This window comes from Tachypleus tridentatus, chromosome 8, assembly GCF_004210375.1.
Source record: "Tachypleus tridentatus isolate NWPU-2018 chromosome 8, ASM421037v1, whole genome shotgun sequence".
NCBI lineage: Eukaryota > Metazoa > Arthropoda > Merostomata > Xiphosura > Limulidae > Tachypleus > Tachypleus tridentatus.
Genome location: NC_134832.1, coordinates 40601982 through 40617791, shown reverse-complemented (window position 1 = coordinate 40617791; position 15810 = coordinate 40601982). Strand labels below are relative to the sequence as shown.

Here is a 15810-nt window from a genome sequence, read left to right as displayed (position 1 = left end):
TAGGGTTACACAGGAGATAAACTTAACTCTCTTTCACTTGGGCAAGGACAAGGACCTATTGCTATGAAGATGATTGCAGAAGCTAGAAAAAAAGGAACATGGGTAGTTCTACAGAATTGCCACCTGGCTTGTTCGTGGATGACAACTTTAGAGAAGGTTTTTATTTATAACTAGAAACTATAAAAATATAATAAAACATAGCCTAATAATAAAGATTGATATGATTGAAAAACATATCATAAACGAGATCAAAATACTTCAGATTACATTTATTTCATCTTCAGAAAAATATGAAAATAGCATTACAAAGATGCTTATTAATTAATACAATAGTATCATTAATAACTACTTTTCTTAGATACTGAGTAAAGTAGAGAAAGGAAGGAAACCAGAGAAAAATATTACAAAACAGTTAAGCTTTAACTGTGTAAATTTAGAATTATTTTATATCTAAAGAGGTTTAAGTGTATGGTGGTCCTTAGCTATAAGTAAATATAAAGGTTAAAGTTAAAGGTCTGAAGATCCCATAGTAATGATTGAGAAATCGTTATACAAAATAATGTGAACAAACAGGTCCAGCTAAATTTTCACAGACTCTAGTTTTTAAGTGGCATTTTGTTTTGCCAGTGTATGTGATATTACAGTCACTACATTAATATTTATACATGAAACATGAACAAAGAAGTTTAGGTATTTGATTTTTATATTGAAACAAGTGTTTAATACAGAGACTAGGTTTGTATATTAGTCTGAACTGCATTTTAGGGTAGACATTTTTTATTAAAGAGAATAGTTATTTTTAACTTGTAGATATTGTAAGCCCATAAAAGGAAGGCAAATAAGGAGGGGAAATTTTGGGATGGTGTACTAGAAACAGGTGGCTAGAACTTGTTGTTTAGAAAATTGTGAGTAATATTTATTAAAATATAATTTGGATAGCCATTATTTAATAGGTGTTTGTATAAAAATGCTATTAATCTATGTAAAATAGAATAAATTGAGCAAAGGTTGAATATTCTGTTTAGCAGTGACATAACTAGATTCTTTGAATAAGTTGGGAATGGAATAAAATGACTAAAATTGGAATAAGGGCCTGTAAAAGTAATTTTATGATAAACAGAAATACGAAAGGTAAAGATTCATTTTTTTTTTCAATTTAGGCATGAACTTGATATTAGGGTGTAGGGAATTTAGGTGAGAAGGAAATTTAGAAATGTGACTTGATTACCAAAATAGTAAGAAAGTGTAATCAGTGTTTTGTAAATGACCAGTTTGAATTTTTGGTGACACTTGCATTCATGATAATTGGTTGGACCAGTCAGGAATCCCATGGCAGTTCCATTTGTCTGGTCATAAATGACATTATTAAATAGGAAAAAGTTTATCTGTGTGGAGAGGACAGTAAGTTCTAAGAATTGCTAATGAATGAAATCAAGATAATACTCAGTGTCAAAAGGAAAGATAAGGTACAAAATTAAATTTAAAATTTAATCAATGATAATATTAGAATAAAGTGAGTTGGTATCAAAACTGGCAATAACATATTGATCAGCAAAGGGAATTTTAAAGATTTCATAAATGAAGGTAAAAAAAATGGTGATAGTAAATTCATTCAAAATAGGGAGTTTAAGAATAGGAATAAAAATTTATTGAGATTGTAAATACAGGAGCCTACAGTTGAGAAAATAGGATGGAAAGAGTATCCAGTTTTGTGCATTTTGGATTTAGTGAAACATGGGTCAGTTTGATGGAAAGTTGTTTCAGAAACAATATTCAAAGCTATCTTGACCTTGTTTTGTCCTCTAACCATTGTTAAAATTTTCAACAACACACTATTCTGTTATACGCCTTTATTTTTGTGCCATTGTAGCAACATATGCTGATCATGTGACTATCCTCCACATGTCATTTTGTGCCATCATTTCTAACACAGGTAGCTCCATCTATCATTGCAGCACAATTCTCACAGTTTCAACTGGCATATCTAGTGTTTAGGTGTGTGTTTTAACTTTTTCTCCTTATGACTATAAAATTTTTATTGTGCTTAATCACAAATTTCCGTGTTTGTACTCATTTTGTTGTAGAAATGTTTCTGTTTTCCAAACTATTCTTTTTCCATATAAATGCAAGACTTAGTATGGCAGATGGTGAAATTCCCACTGTAAGTTGATGATGATTCTGATGCTAGTCCTCATTTCTGAGGGTCAGTTTTATTTTTGTGTCCTTTGTCTTATAGATGCTTTGAGAGGATTTATACTTTATATATTTAAGAGTTTTTTTATCTTCTAAGTTCCTTTGGTGGTTTTGTTCTTTAGGTGTTACTTTTATGTTTTCTGTCAAATTTCATAGTTTTGCAAGTTTGTTATTTTTATATACTTTGTAGACAATGTACATTTCCAAGTTTTGTTAGTTAGTTTGTAAATGAGTCCTTTCTCTAACTATGTTTAGTTTGTGTCTTTTTTGTTTACACATCATGACAGCTCAGTGGGTTATACGGGTTCCGTCTGAAGATTTTTACCTTGTGTTTCACTCTCCCTCTATCTACTTCCCAGGTATCCTTCTCTCCTCTTAATGCTTGTATTTCGTCCAGTAGTTTTGCTAAGTCTGTCTGAGACTTACTAAACAAAGGAGCTATCAAATGGGTGGTTCCCACTCAATTCAGATTTCACTCCAGTCTTTATGTTGTTCCCAGTCATAGCTCTGTCCTGTCCTAATTCCATACAGGTTGGTACAGATGTGTTCTCTCTGCTTTGACCTTTATTGGAACAATAGCCCCTACCTTTTTCTTTGTTCTGATCACTCCTCTAACAACCATGGTTAGAAAATTTTCATCCCAACGTCACCACCCTCCATCTTTGTGAGTGAATTTTGTCCAGTGCCATGGCTCAACTCTGGGATTCACTCCTCATGTAGCATCTTTCCTTGCCTGTACTATTCACTCCTCCTCCTTGTCTATATTCCAGAAGCATTGGTCGTTTTACCATGGTGTTTAACCATCCTGTCCTTCTGTTTCTCTCTTGTCCCTGTTCTTCATATGGCTGTTTGATCAGGGTTTGTGTGTTTCAACTGTTGCTCTTTATGGGGCTGCCCTGTTATACACCTATTCTTCCACTTATGGAAAGCCCTCTCTTCCCTGATTATTTCCCTCCTTTTCTGTTCTTTATTGTGTCACATTGAGATTTTCATGTTGCTCTTCATGTCCTGCAGTGTGTTCCTTGTACCATCTTTCTCTGAAGACCCATTTCTTTCTCCTCCTGGCATGCAGTTTTTGTTCTATCATTCCTCGCAATTAATCCACTGTCTGATTCAGACCTTCCCTCTTAGGACAATGGCTGTCTGGGAAAGATTTTTTTGCCTTTTCTCCTTTTTCCTTACCTTATTTTTCGCACCCATATTCCTTTTCAAATCTGAATCAGCTACTTTGTCCAATTCATTCCCTGCTCAGTTATATGGCTCTTACTGCTTCCTTTCGTGGTTCTTATTTCTGTCTGTCTGTTCTATGGCATTCATCTGTTTCTCATGATCTTTCACCCATAATGCTCACTTGGCCTATTCATGTACAGTCTTTAGACCTAGCCATATTTTCTTATATCTGTTTACAGGCATTCTTGTGAAATCCAACCATCATTGTCTTACACCCTTATGATTGTTACATATGTGGACTTATTATGTACTTTGTTATCTAGAGGAGGAATTTCTCTTGCATGACTCAGTGCCTGTCTATTAAGTTTCACCCTATGCATCTTACTTTATTTGTTACTGGATGAAGAGCATACATATTTCAGAAGTAGTACTGTACCTCACAGGTGTGCCTCCTTTCATAATTGTGGCACCTCTATTCTTTCACAATGGTTGTTTTCTAATAGTTCGATTTCTTATATTGTTTCACTAGTCCCTTCATTTTTGCAATGTGAAATTCTAGCTTTAAGTGAGTGTTCAGGATTATGTTGCACTGTTGAAAATTTTAGCAGTTCTTAGAGGGCAAATAAAGGTTGAGAGAGCTTTGGGAAAGAAGGTAAGTACTAATCAGAAATATATTTTTCAATGCTAGAAAATGTTAAGTTTAAGGGTCTTGAGAAAAGCATTAAATCTTCCCTCTTAAAAGTTGTGGACAGCTAGTCTGTCTAGTTTCTTGAATTGACATGGATAATTGAACTAGTGGTTTATTTTATAAATATAATCAGTTGTTTTGTTTTTTTATATTGACATGACCATTACCTTTGTCTGGTTTAATGACAATATCTTTGTTCTTTAGTAGAGTTTTAAGAGCTTGTATTCCAGTAAACTCTTGGGCCTATGGGCCACAATTAAATAGCTGTTATAATGCAATTTTAATGCTTGAACTACTATTTTGCACTTTTATAGTTTAATGATCATTGTCACTATAATGCAAATTTAATTTCTCTAATGTAAATCATTGCAATATTTGGTTTGGGTCTACTTTCAGAGAATCCACATAAAAGTGTCTTTCCACAATAGCTGAGCTTCCTAAGGGGTTGGATGAAAAGGTTTAACTTTATGCAAACCTTTGGGCTAAGACAACTCATTTGGTACCATTTAGAAGTTGGTGAATTCAGCAGTTTAGGAAAAGGGTTTTTTGGAACCTTCCTGGGCTTATTGATAGGTATGGTAAAGAAGTTTACTTTTATGCAAACCTTGGGCTGAAATGATTCACATGAAATGAAGTTCATGCAGCCAGCAATTTAGGAGTTATGTGACACTTACAGGTATAAATCTTTAGTGTCATTATATAGATTCTCCCTAATGAACTTTAAATTTAATCATGGACCTTTGTTAACCTGAAGATGACCCAAGAAGGTTGAAACCACTTATAAACTAGAGTCTGTGAACATTTAGAAGCATCCATTTGTTCACATGTTGAAACTACAGGTCACATTATTTTGTATAATGATTTCTCCATCATTATTATAGGATCTTCAAATCTTGAACTCTGCATTTAAGAACATTTACTCATACTAAGAACCATCATACTCTTAATGAGTTATAAACCTCTTTAGATCTAAAATCATTCTGAATTTACATAGTTAAAACTCAACTGTTTCATAACATATTCTGTAATAATTTTTTCTCTTCTTTTCCTCCATTTACTAATTTACTCAATATCTAAGTAAACTAGTTATTAATGATACTGTAACATTAGTTGATAAATATATTTGTAAAACTATTTTCAGTTTCTCTGAAGATGGAATAAATGTATTCCAAAATGTTCAAACTTTGTGTTTTGTCAACTGTTGTCATCTTTATTATTAGACTTCATTCCCATGATGAATCCATTGTCAGTATAATAACTTACATCATAACCTATATATTACTTTTACAGGGAAAACATATCTATGTTACAAGCTATCAATGTTTTTCTGCATATGCTTTAAAAAAATAAAGCAGCCAATCAGACTTTAGTCTCTGGTTGGCCTGTATTTCTAGCTATGGATATACAACTCTGTTTTCTCTTAGTCTTGGGAACAACAACTTAATATACACTCAGACTTTAGTCTCTGATAATTTATTTTTCTTGCCACAAATCTGTACAATTCACATACACTCAGGTCTTAGATGTTAAATTTACCAACTTAGAGAAAGTTAAATTACTGTATACATTTTATTATTGCAGTTCTAATTACCAGTGCTCTCTCCTTTCTTTTTAACAGCATAAGTCGTGTTTTTTTTAAGTGAACTTTTTTTTTTTTGTTTACTTCAAACTGCAAGTAACATACTGTAAAATTTTATAACAAATCTTCTTAAGCATGTTTTGGCATAAACTTAATAGTTTTCATAGGATATTTCATTGAGAATTCCATCAACAAGAACACTGTATCTTGCTTTGTAAAGAAGATGTTTATAATATAACTATTTTTTTTCTTGTGGTTTATAATGTAAGTCTATCTTATTTGAATTTTACATTTTTAAATTAAAATTAATTTTAAATATGTTCTTACCTCTGAGATAATGTAAACCAGAATTCTCACATTATGATGGAGGAAGAGAACCAAAGAAATTTATAATAAAATACACCAGATCATGAAATGCTAAGCTTAGGATAGGAAAGGTAACGTACAGAGAAAACAATAATGTGGAGTGTTTTGATCAAACAACTTCAACAGAAACCAGAACTATAACAAAGCCACTGGACTAGAATTGTATGAAATAATTGAATGGAGAGGACCAGCATTTACGAATCCAAGAACTAAAGAAACAGAGATGTGATGTAAGTAAATCCAAAAATGTATTTGTATTTATTGTCACACTGGCCTGCAGAATGTCCTCCAAAGAGTAGTACATCTGGAACGACAAAGACATTGCCAAATTTTTAATTTGATGATATGAAACCCAAACTTCATTCATAAATGATCAATTACATCACAGAAAATAAGGTGGATCAACTGCAACAACTAATTTATTGGTGCTGTTTGAGCAAAATCTAAGATGTATAATTTGGCATATGGTATAAAACCTTGTTCCAGAAGTCCCTAAGTGATTTAGTGAGTATGAAAGATAACAATGATTTGACATAGAAAGCAGGTATCTGAACAAGAATCTGGGTCAGTCAGAGAAGGTAACACAATAAGTGAGAAACAGTAGATTGCAGCTCTTGACATATGTAGGAAAATATTATCTTAAGACAAATAGAGAACCTTGTAAGAAATTGCCTCCCATTGGCATAGTGGTATGTCTACAGACTTACAACATTATAAACCAGGTTTCAATACCCATGATGGGCAGAGCACAAATAGCCCATTGTATAGCTTTGTACTTTACTTCAAACTAACAAACTTTCCGAGAAAATAAGGTATGTGATGAACTGAGCATTTTCCACCCCATGTAAGTACAAGTAAAAAAATATGCTTTGAAGGAAGGATGATAAAGCAAGTACGTCACTAACAGTTCAGAAAATGAAGTTAAGAAATATAAGATTTAACTAAGTTCTCACAAACACAGTCCCTGAGATGGATCACAAATTTCATTCATAGGGTGATCAATTACATCACAGGAAACAGGTGGATCAACTGCAATAACTAATTTATTGGTGCTGTTTGAGCAAGATCTAAGACGTATAATTTGACATATGGTATAAAACCTTGTTCCAGAAGTCCCTAACTGATTTAATGTGTATGAAATATATGTATTATGTTTGTCCCTTGCTGTCTATTAGTCTTAATCAGCTATAATCCTACTTTTCTGAAAAAAAAGACCAAACAGCTATCAGCCATACACTTATAAGATTGAACATCATTGTGATAAATGGAAGTAGGAAGCTGGTGTAGAAAATGTTGTTTCCATGGTGGTACTAGGAATGTTTCCTGTGAGAAAGATATTGTAATGGGACACCATCACTGAACCAAACATGGAGGGGAAAGAAAATCTGACACTTCATGTAACTGAATGTGGCTAGCATCAATGAAAAAAGGTGGAAAGGAGAATAGGCATACTAGAAGAGATTCCAAATTTTAATACAATAAACACCTTAGATATCCATCCATGTCATTTAACATATGCATCAAAGAAACTTTTGTAAATTTCACATATTTTTACTTTGAAATGGAAATCTCTAAGAAATGATCAAGTCTCCAATCCCTCATTTTTTTTCAAAGGATAGGAGTAAAAATCTAGAGAGATGTTTTGAATAATTTTGACAGTTTATTTTCATAAAAGATTCAACACTCCCTAATCTAAAATTTGTAGAGAAATTTGAAGAAAGATAAAGGAAGAAAAAGATGAAGAATGTGGTAATGAGAGTGAAAGATTAAACTGAATAACATATCAAACCCAAGGATCACAAAGAGAAGAGCTCCAAAAATGAATCTAAATGACTCCCCATAAGATCAGATGGCAGGTAAATCTAGAACTAAAAGTAACTAAGCAGATCAAGTAGAACCATACTAGAACATAAAGAAGTTGTAGTAATAATGACCATTATAAACTATCAATACAAGTTGAAAATTTAGCCAAGGGATCTTACCACATACCAGAAGAAGAATATGTGAACAAAGCCTCCAGATTTGATGGAAGTTTAGTAGTTTCTGCATTGACAGGTTAAACATTGATTTCCAAAATCACAAGTAGAACAAATTAGGGCATGAAGCTTAAAGAATTGCTGACAACAAACAAATCTGGCTAATGGTAAGAAAGCAGAATATTATGTAGTTAATTTTGATGCTTACACAAAAGTCATGTAGAAGAAAGAAAAGTGTAGAACTTGGGTAAGGTGTCATATATAATGTATTATGTTATTAACACTTTGAATCAAAAGCCACATGGTTGGTGACAGGACAGTAATTATTTGACAAGAAAAGGCTTACAGTGTTTCAGAATTAATTATGTATTTGAAATTCATTTAAATTCTAAAAATATACATTTTCCCACACAAATGTGAAGAGTTAATACCATGTAGATAACATAGACACTCAAAGTTTTTCTTCTAGTTTATCTATATTTTTAAATATTAATAGTTTCTGTTTTTAATCACAGATTTGTGAAGACCTCACACCAGAAAATACACACCCAGACTTCAGACTATGGTTGACATCTTACCCATCAGAACACTTCCCTATCTCTGTTCTTCAGAATGGAATCAAAATGACCAATGAACCACCTAAAGGACTTAAAGCCAATATCTTACGATCCTTCATAAGTGATCCAATAGGAGATCCAGAATTTTTCACTACCTGTCAAAATTCAGTAAGTTTGAAGTGCAAAAATATAATTATTTACAAAATAAAAACAGTTCTGTAAGATTCAGTGCACATCACTACTAAATATTTTTTTAAATTATTTATGATGAAAGGAGAAAAATTCATGATTCCTGGTTTTTAATTGATATAATGGACAAAAGTTGTTAAGGTTGAAAATTTTCTTCTTAAACTGTACAAGGCTAAATGTTGTGTGGAAAGTCTTAGTCAAAAATAATACATAACTAAATGAATAATAATATATATATTATTCCTTTTTAATTTTTGGCATAAAAATGTAAATTGTTTAAGGTATCTATAAATTAATATTTTAAACAAATATTAAATTTTTATAAATAGTAAATACATTATATATATATATATATATATATACACACACACACACACACACTGTTGGCCAAAATCTTGAGGCCAATGAACATAAAGAAAAAATATGCATTTTGCATTGTTAGACTTTGTTAGACTCAACCACTTATTTGAGTAAAGCTTCGAAAGATGTAAATGAGAAAAGGGAAAATAAAAATAAAAACTTTTGTAGCTTTTAATAGGGAAAATATGAACACTATGAAATTAGCCTAATTACTATCTGGTCAAAAGTTTAAGACCATACTGAAATGAAGCATTAATCAGTAAACACATAACGAAATTTAGTCATTTGTGTTCAAGCATTAGCACTGTCAATATCTCCCACTCACATTTCCTGTGTTACACTGAGTGAAAACAAGACAAAGGCTAAAAAGTTGACAGAGCTTGAATGTGTCAGGATTGTCGAGCTGCAAAAGCAAGGTCTCGCTCAATGTTCCATTGCTGGTGAGATTGGGTGTAGTAAAACTGCTGTTGCAAATGTCTTAAAAAACCCTGAAGAATACGGAATGAGAATTTCAAGTGGTCAGCCCAAGAAATTTTCACCGGCGTTGAGCAGGAGGATTCGACGGGTTGTCTTTTTAGACCATGATTTGATATTTTTATTCAAGTTTAGCATCTCAAACATGCATTTGTTCAGGCTTGAATATATGCACTTTTAAAAGTTTGATGTTTAGATATTTTAAAACTAAAAATTACTACTATTCATGCTGATTTAGATCATGAAATAGTGCATTATTTTGCTACATACTCATTATATTTCTTTCTTTCTGTCAGCATGCCTTCAAGAAGCTTCTGTTTGGCCTAACCTTCTTCCATGCTTTAGTGCAAGAGAGAAGAAAGTTTGGACCATTGGGCTGGAATATTCCATATGAATTTAATGAAACTGACTTACGTATTAGTGTTCAGCAGCTGGCTATGTTTCTAAATGAATATGAGGTGCTTATTTGCTAATATTTTATATTGTGGTATTTACTTATTTAAATTGATTTAACGTGATTGTGTATCTCTTCAGTGCTTCATTCATTCATTTATAAGTAAGACCATCTATTAATGATATTTTTAAATCATACTTTTATTAATTATCTTTCTAAGTTCTTCTTGTCTAATAGATCCACTGACCAATTTTTGTTTCATTGTTCTGCTTTAATTATCAAGTAAACTGCCTATCTAAGTGAAAAATTGAAATTGTATTTCAATTTATATGTTACACTATTCTTTATTTAGCTGTACTGTCAAAGATATATCATTGCTAAGCTATGTTTATCTAAACATAGTCTCTAATCAGTTGAGTTATCATGAGAATATTAAATTTAACATATCTACATATACTGTAACTCGTATATATATATCTGTCAAGATTACACTGTTTTATTTCAAAGCTTTACTCTAGGGGAACTATTATTATATGTAACTAATTCATTTCTGTTTCTAATACCGATCTTTCCAACTCTTAATATTACACTTGTTATTCTGTCAGTTCTGTTGGCTTTTCCAAGTAGTATGAACTGTTGACTAATAATTCTTTAGAAGTAAATATTTTAATTTTTTTTGCAACTAATAACTATTTTTATTACTTGATTCTCTTTTCTTATTTTGTAATTGGAGTTAAATTTTATTCTTGTGTTTTTATATTATTCTAGGATAATATAAATATATCATATAAGGACCATTTTTATAAGCTTGTTGTTAAACCAAATTTAAGTTTGTTCTGTAGCAAAACACATTATCTGTAATAAGTAGTTTTGTTTTCTTTAAAGGAAGTTCCTTTTGATGCTCTGCGCTACCTTACAGGAGAATGTAACTATGGTGGACGAGTCACTGATGACTGGGATAGAAGAACACTTAACACTATTTTAAAAAACTTCTATTGTGAGGAAATTCTTCAAAACCACAACTATTTGTTTGATTCTAAAGGTGTATATTTTGCTCCAGTGGATGGTGATGTATGTTCTTTAATCAAACTCTAGTTTTAATTTTTTAATGCTTATTATTATCTATCTTCATAAATCAAAATAACTTGACTTTACAGTAGCTAAATTTCAAATTGTACTTTTATTTATGGAACTAATGGAATATTTAACAACATGCCCAAAATCTCTCACAATGTAAAGCATTGTGACATATTTTTCTCAGCTGTGCCCAATTGTCAGGACTTGCAAGCAAGTACTTTGAAAGAATGAAAAGAGTGTTAAATGTAGGGGAATAAAAAAAGAAAGAAACCAATTCTGATTTCTAAAATTTCAAACAAACAGCTTTAGTTTGTTGTTGATAGTTTTTAGATTAGAACCAGCAAAGGACAGCTACACAAAACTATTGCAAATTTAAAATTATTATCATTATATTATTATAGTAAAAACAAGGAAAATTCATACCCAAAGAATTCAGAATCTCTATGGAGTTATCAACATATTAACATAAACTAAGTTCTACTATATTTGCATATAACTACTAAACTTTAACACTAAGGTAAACGCTATTCAGCAACACCAAAGATTAAATATTTACTTTAATCAGTGAATGGTAAATAACACCATGCATTAACTTTTTAACTTTAAACACTATGTTTAATATTACATCATGATTTAAAAAAGAAAAAAACTGAACCTGTCTGATTATAATCAGATAATCACTAAAAACTAAATGGGGCAAAAAACACCTTAGGAAAATACACTGTGATTTAAAATATTTTTTTCCTGATTATGTAATTTTCAGTCATTTTTCGCTTTTGTACCTATGCAGATATTAAAACCTCACCTGAGGTCACTTTCTTATTCATTTTATATCTATTCATATAGCTATCATCCATTTCCATCTTCATTAACCTAGTATATATTTTATTCTAATTATATACTACTGATTTTTAAAATGTATGATATCATAATATCTTGTTAAATATCAGATTTCTAATTATAACAATTTATGTAAAAGTAATTGAATTCTGTCTTCTTTTCTAGTTTGGGATTTTTGTATAAAGTATATAATTTTTTTTTATTAAATAGAATTTTCTTTATGTTCTTATCGTATAATATTACATACATTTCAGTAATTTATGGTTAAGAAAAGCATTTGTTCACTTGAGACATAATTGAAAACATCTTAAGGTATTTCCTTGCAATTATCACTGTGCTGGCATGGCCACACAGTTAGGGCACCTGACTTGTAATCTAAGTCATGGGTTCTAGTACCCATCCAACCAAACATGTTTGTTGTGGCAGCTGTGTAATGTGATGGTCAACCCTACTATTCATTAATAAAAGAGTAGCCCAAGAGTTCATGGTGGGTGATGATGACTAGCTGCATTCCCTCTACTCTAACACTGCTAAATTAGGGATGGCTAGTGCAGGTATCTTTTGTGTAGCTTCGTACAAAATTCAAAAACAAACAAACACTTATCATTACACTCGTTGTTGTTGTTTTTTGTGAAGAATTTCTGTCTACCGTCTCATTTAGTATGGAAATAACGGGACTTGAATATCGATGACTACAGATAATTTAAGCATATTTTGGTTTGGATCTAATTTTGCATATGAGGGCCATCTGCACTAGCCATCCATAACTTAATAGTAATAGACTAGAGGGAATGCATCTAATCAGTACCACCCACTGCCAACTCTTGGGCTATTCTTTTTGCCAAAGAATAGTGGGATTGACTGTCACATATAATGTCTCCATAGCTAAAAGGGTGAGAATGTTCGGTGTAACAGGAATTTGAGTCTGTCCCCTTCAGATTTCAAGTCATGCAACCTAACCAGAAGGCTATAAAAATTCATTAAGTGTTTTTCTTTAAACTGAATGCATTGATGTACTATTATCTGATAATCTATGAATGAAAAGTCTGATTTCCATAACATACATACCTCATTTCCCATTAACAGCCATTACTTGACTGCTAGAGTTTCTTCCTGTACCCATCTAAGCATTGGTCTGATATTTTCTCACTTTCTCCAATTCTTTTTACTCCACTGAATTGTCATTTGCAATATTTGTCTCATGACACTCTCTATCTACATAAATGCACCCTCTACGCTGGTACTGTATAAAAGCATCTCATTCACAAAATGTTATCACTTTTCTTGACAAAGCACCTATAATTGGTTTTTCATACTAGTATTACAATCGTTGGAGATACTTTAAGTGTTCTTAGCAGCATCTAGCTAAGTTTCATTATAAAGTACTATAATTTGTAAGCTGATATATGGTATAAGTTCTTGATTTATTATTTTACAGCACAGAGGCAAATCATGTCTCTCCCATCCCACCTCTGATATAACTTTGAGGTGAGAGATGGAGACATATTTTTGGTTCAGTGGTATTTCTCTGACAGGCTCGTAGGCTGCAACTGTAGGTGATCTGGGTTACTCAGGAGAGAATTTAAATTAGTTTTGTTCCTGCAACTTTATTTATTCTGTCAGATTCTCAGTTCCCAGAAGGATAGTGTTAAGCTTATGGACTTGCAGTACTGAAGTCCCTGTCAAGGAGAAAATAGTTAAACCAACATTGCTTTGTTCTAACATAACAAACTTACCTGACAAGATGTTGTTCTCAACAGTGGTAATCAGAACAGTCTTTACAAAGCATAAAAAAGGAGGCCACTTTTGTATCAGCTAATTCAGAGTTTTCTTTAGTTGATACATTGAGCATAATGATTTGGGTTGTTCTTCAGTGACTTTTGAGCTCGTACCTACTTGACAGCTATAAGATCTGGTTGCAAATGTTTAGTTTTTCACCATTCACAGACATTGTGGTTTTTGTAGAGAAGTTTACTGTGCACTTATGATACGGGACAGCTAGACTTTAACCACCACTGTTGTCAAAACTATATGATTTAGCCTACGACCTCTAGGTGGATATATATTTCAACTCAAATATTACATCTACTCTTCACAATTAAGGATTATAAGATGGAGTTGGTAGTTCATTGAAATAAATCGATGTCCTTGGCTGCAACAGGGGTATATCTACAGCCTTACAACTCTAACACCAACATGTTATCATAAAAATGTGAAGATCCTGAGTCTTCCAACTCAGAATCTACAAATTCATTACTAATGAGTTGAAACTGTTGTTAACATACTCATTGGCTCAAAATATTGACTTCTACCTTCACCCCTGGTGTCATTGGCATCTTAACTTTTATTGGTACCTACAGAGAATCATAGTTCTGCTCCTAATTAAGGGTCCCTATTTCTACTTCTCCCTCGGCATGGATCATTCTTTCATATTTTGGGAATGTAGGCATCACTCAAATTCTTCATGCCTTTGGGACAAGTGCACAAGAGATTCTTTTAATGTGCTTTATGCAACCAAAGGATAATAAACATTGAATCACAGGATTCTTTAGTTTTCTTATTTAGGATCTTTCTTCAATCTTGAGGGGTGGTTTAGCTAGGGCAGTACTAAGATATGGGTTCTTCTGCCACCGTCTTATCTAGAAATCATATTTATATGAATCCCTCACTTCATAGGTGGAATACATATAATAACAGTCAAAAATTCCACAATCTATGCATAGATAAAGAGGCTTACCAACATAATGTTTTAGTCCTTCTTGCTCTTCAAACGATGATGTTTTACGGCTTGAGCTTATTAAGGGGAACATTTTAAGGCTTCACTCTGACAATTCCACAGTGGGGTTTTGCTTTTCCTGCCAAAGAACACTTAGTACAGTGCTCCTTGTTTTTAAACCTTGGATCTCATTTAATGGAATCACTCAAATCATATCATTCTATTAACTTGCCATGTTCCACAGGTGAAGACTGTAGTAGTAGATCAACTGTCTTGACCCAACTAAATTCTCCCAACAGAATAGATGCTACATTGCAAGGTTTATGTTGGATTGGCTCTCCTTTTGAAACACTGGTGATTGGTGGGTTGACCACTCATTGGAACACCCAACTTTTGGAAATTTGGTATTTAGCACTTCACTTATGGAATTTGACATTGGATGCATTCTCTCAGGATGAAATGAGATCACCACTGTAAGAATTCCTTTCAATTCATATATTACCTAATATACTTATTATGATTTGCCTCAATCCACTATTGGGTCCTGTTTATAGCACTAGATTGGAAGCTGAACACTGGTTTCTATTTCTACAGTACCTTAGGGAGTGCCCATTTTTTCCACTTCCTATTTGATCATTTCTATAGAGGCAACCATGATCTGGCATGGTACACCCAGCTATACAGAAGCTCATGCCTCAGGCACAGAGGTTAATGCAGTACTTCAGATTGTGTTGGGGTTTAATTTTTTGTGTTGTCATGTATCTGCTTCAAGCTTTGCTTGGTCCCATGATGGACATTTCTTAATGGAAATGGCACATTTCTGCAGTGGTGTATTGAGTGAGAGGAAGTTGCACCCACTTTGCTCAGACATAGCAGTCATAACTTGTTTCTTTTTACCTGATTCTTTGGCAAGGGTTTTTCATCTTCCACAAACATCATATATATGATAGCCTTATTGACTACCATTCAATACTCAAGATAGAATTTTTTTGGGGCCTCTGTGGTTTTCTAAGATTGCTTTGGGTACTTTGTTTTAAATGATCATTCCAGTTAACTAACTGGCATATTAAGGTTACATTACATGGCCTTTCTCAACATCCATCTATGATCTTAGCATCAAATGTCATTTATCACCTTTACCTGCTACTAACCTTCCAACAATCCCAGTCAAAGTGGTTTGCGCTGATCATCCACAGGACGATTTATCATCATACCTACATCCTCAGACCAG

The 15810-nt window shown here is 32.6% G+C and overlaps 1 protein-coding gene across 1 annotated transcript in view; it reads left to right on the top strand.

Annotated features, from left to right (window-relative positions):
- LOC143222234 (dynein axonemal heavy chain 7-like) overlaps positions 1-15810 on the top strand; it is a 243208-nt gene that overhangs the window by 208528 nt on the left and 18870 nt on the right. The window contains 4 exon segments of the mRNA XM_076448457.1: positions 4-156; positions 8488-8697; positions 9849-10010; positions 10832-11017. Coding sequence (XP_076304572.1) covers positions 4-156; positions 8488-8697; positions 9849-10010; positions 10832-11017 — 711 coding nt within the window.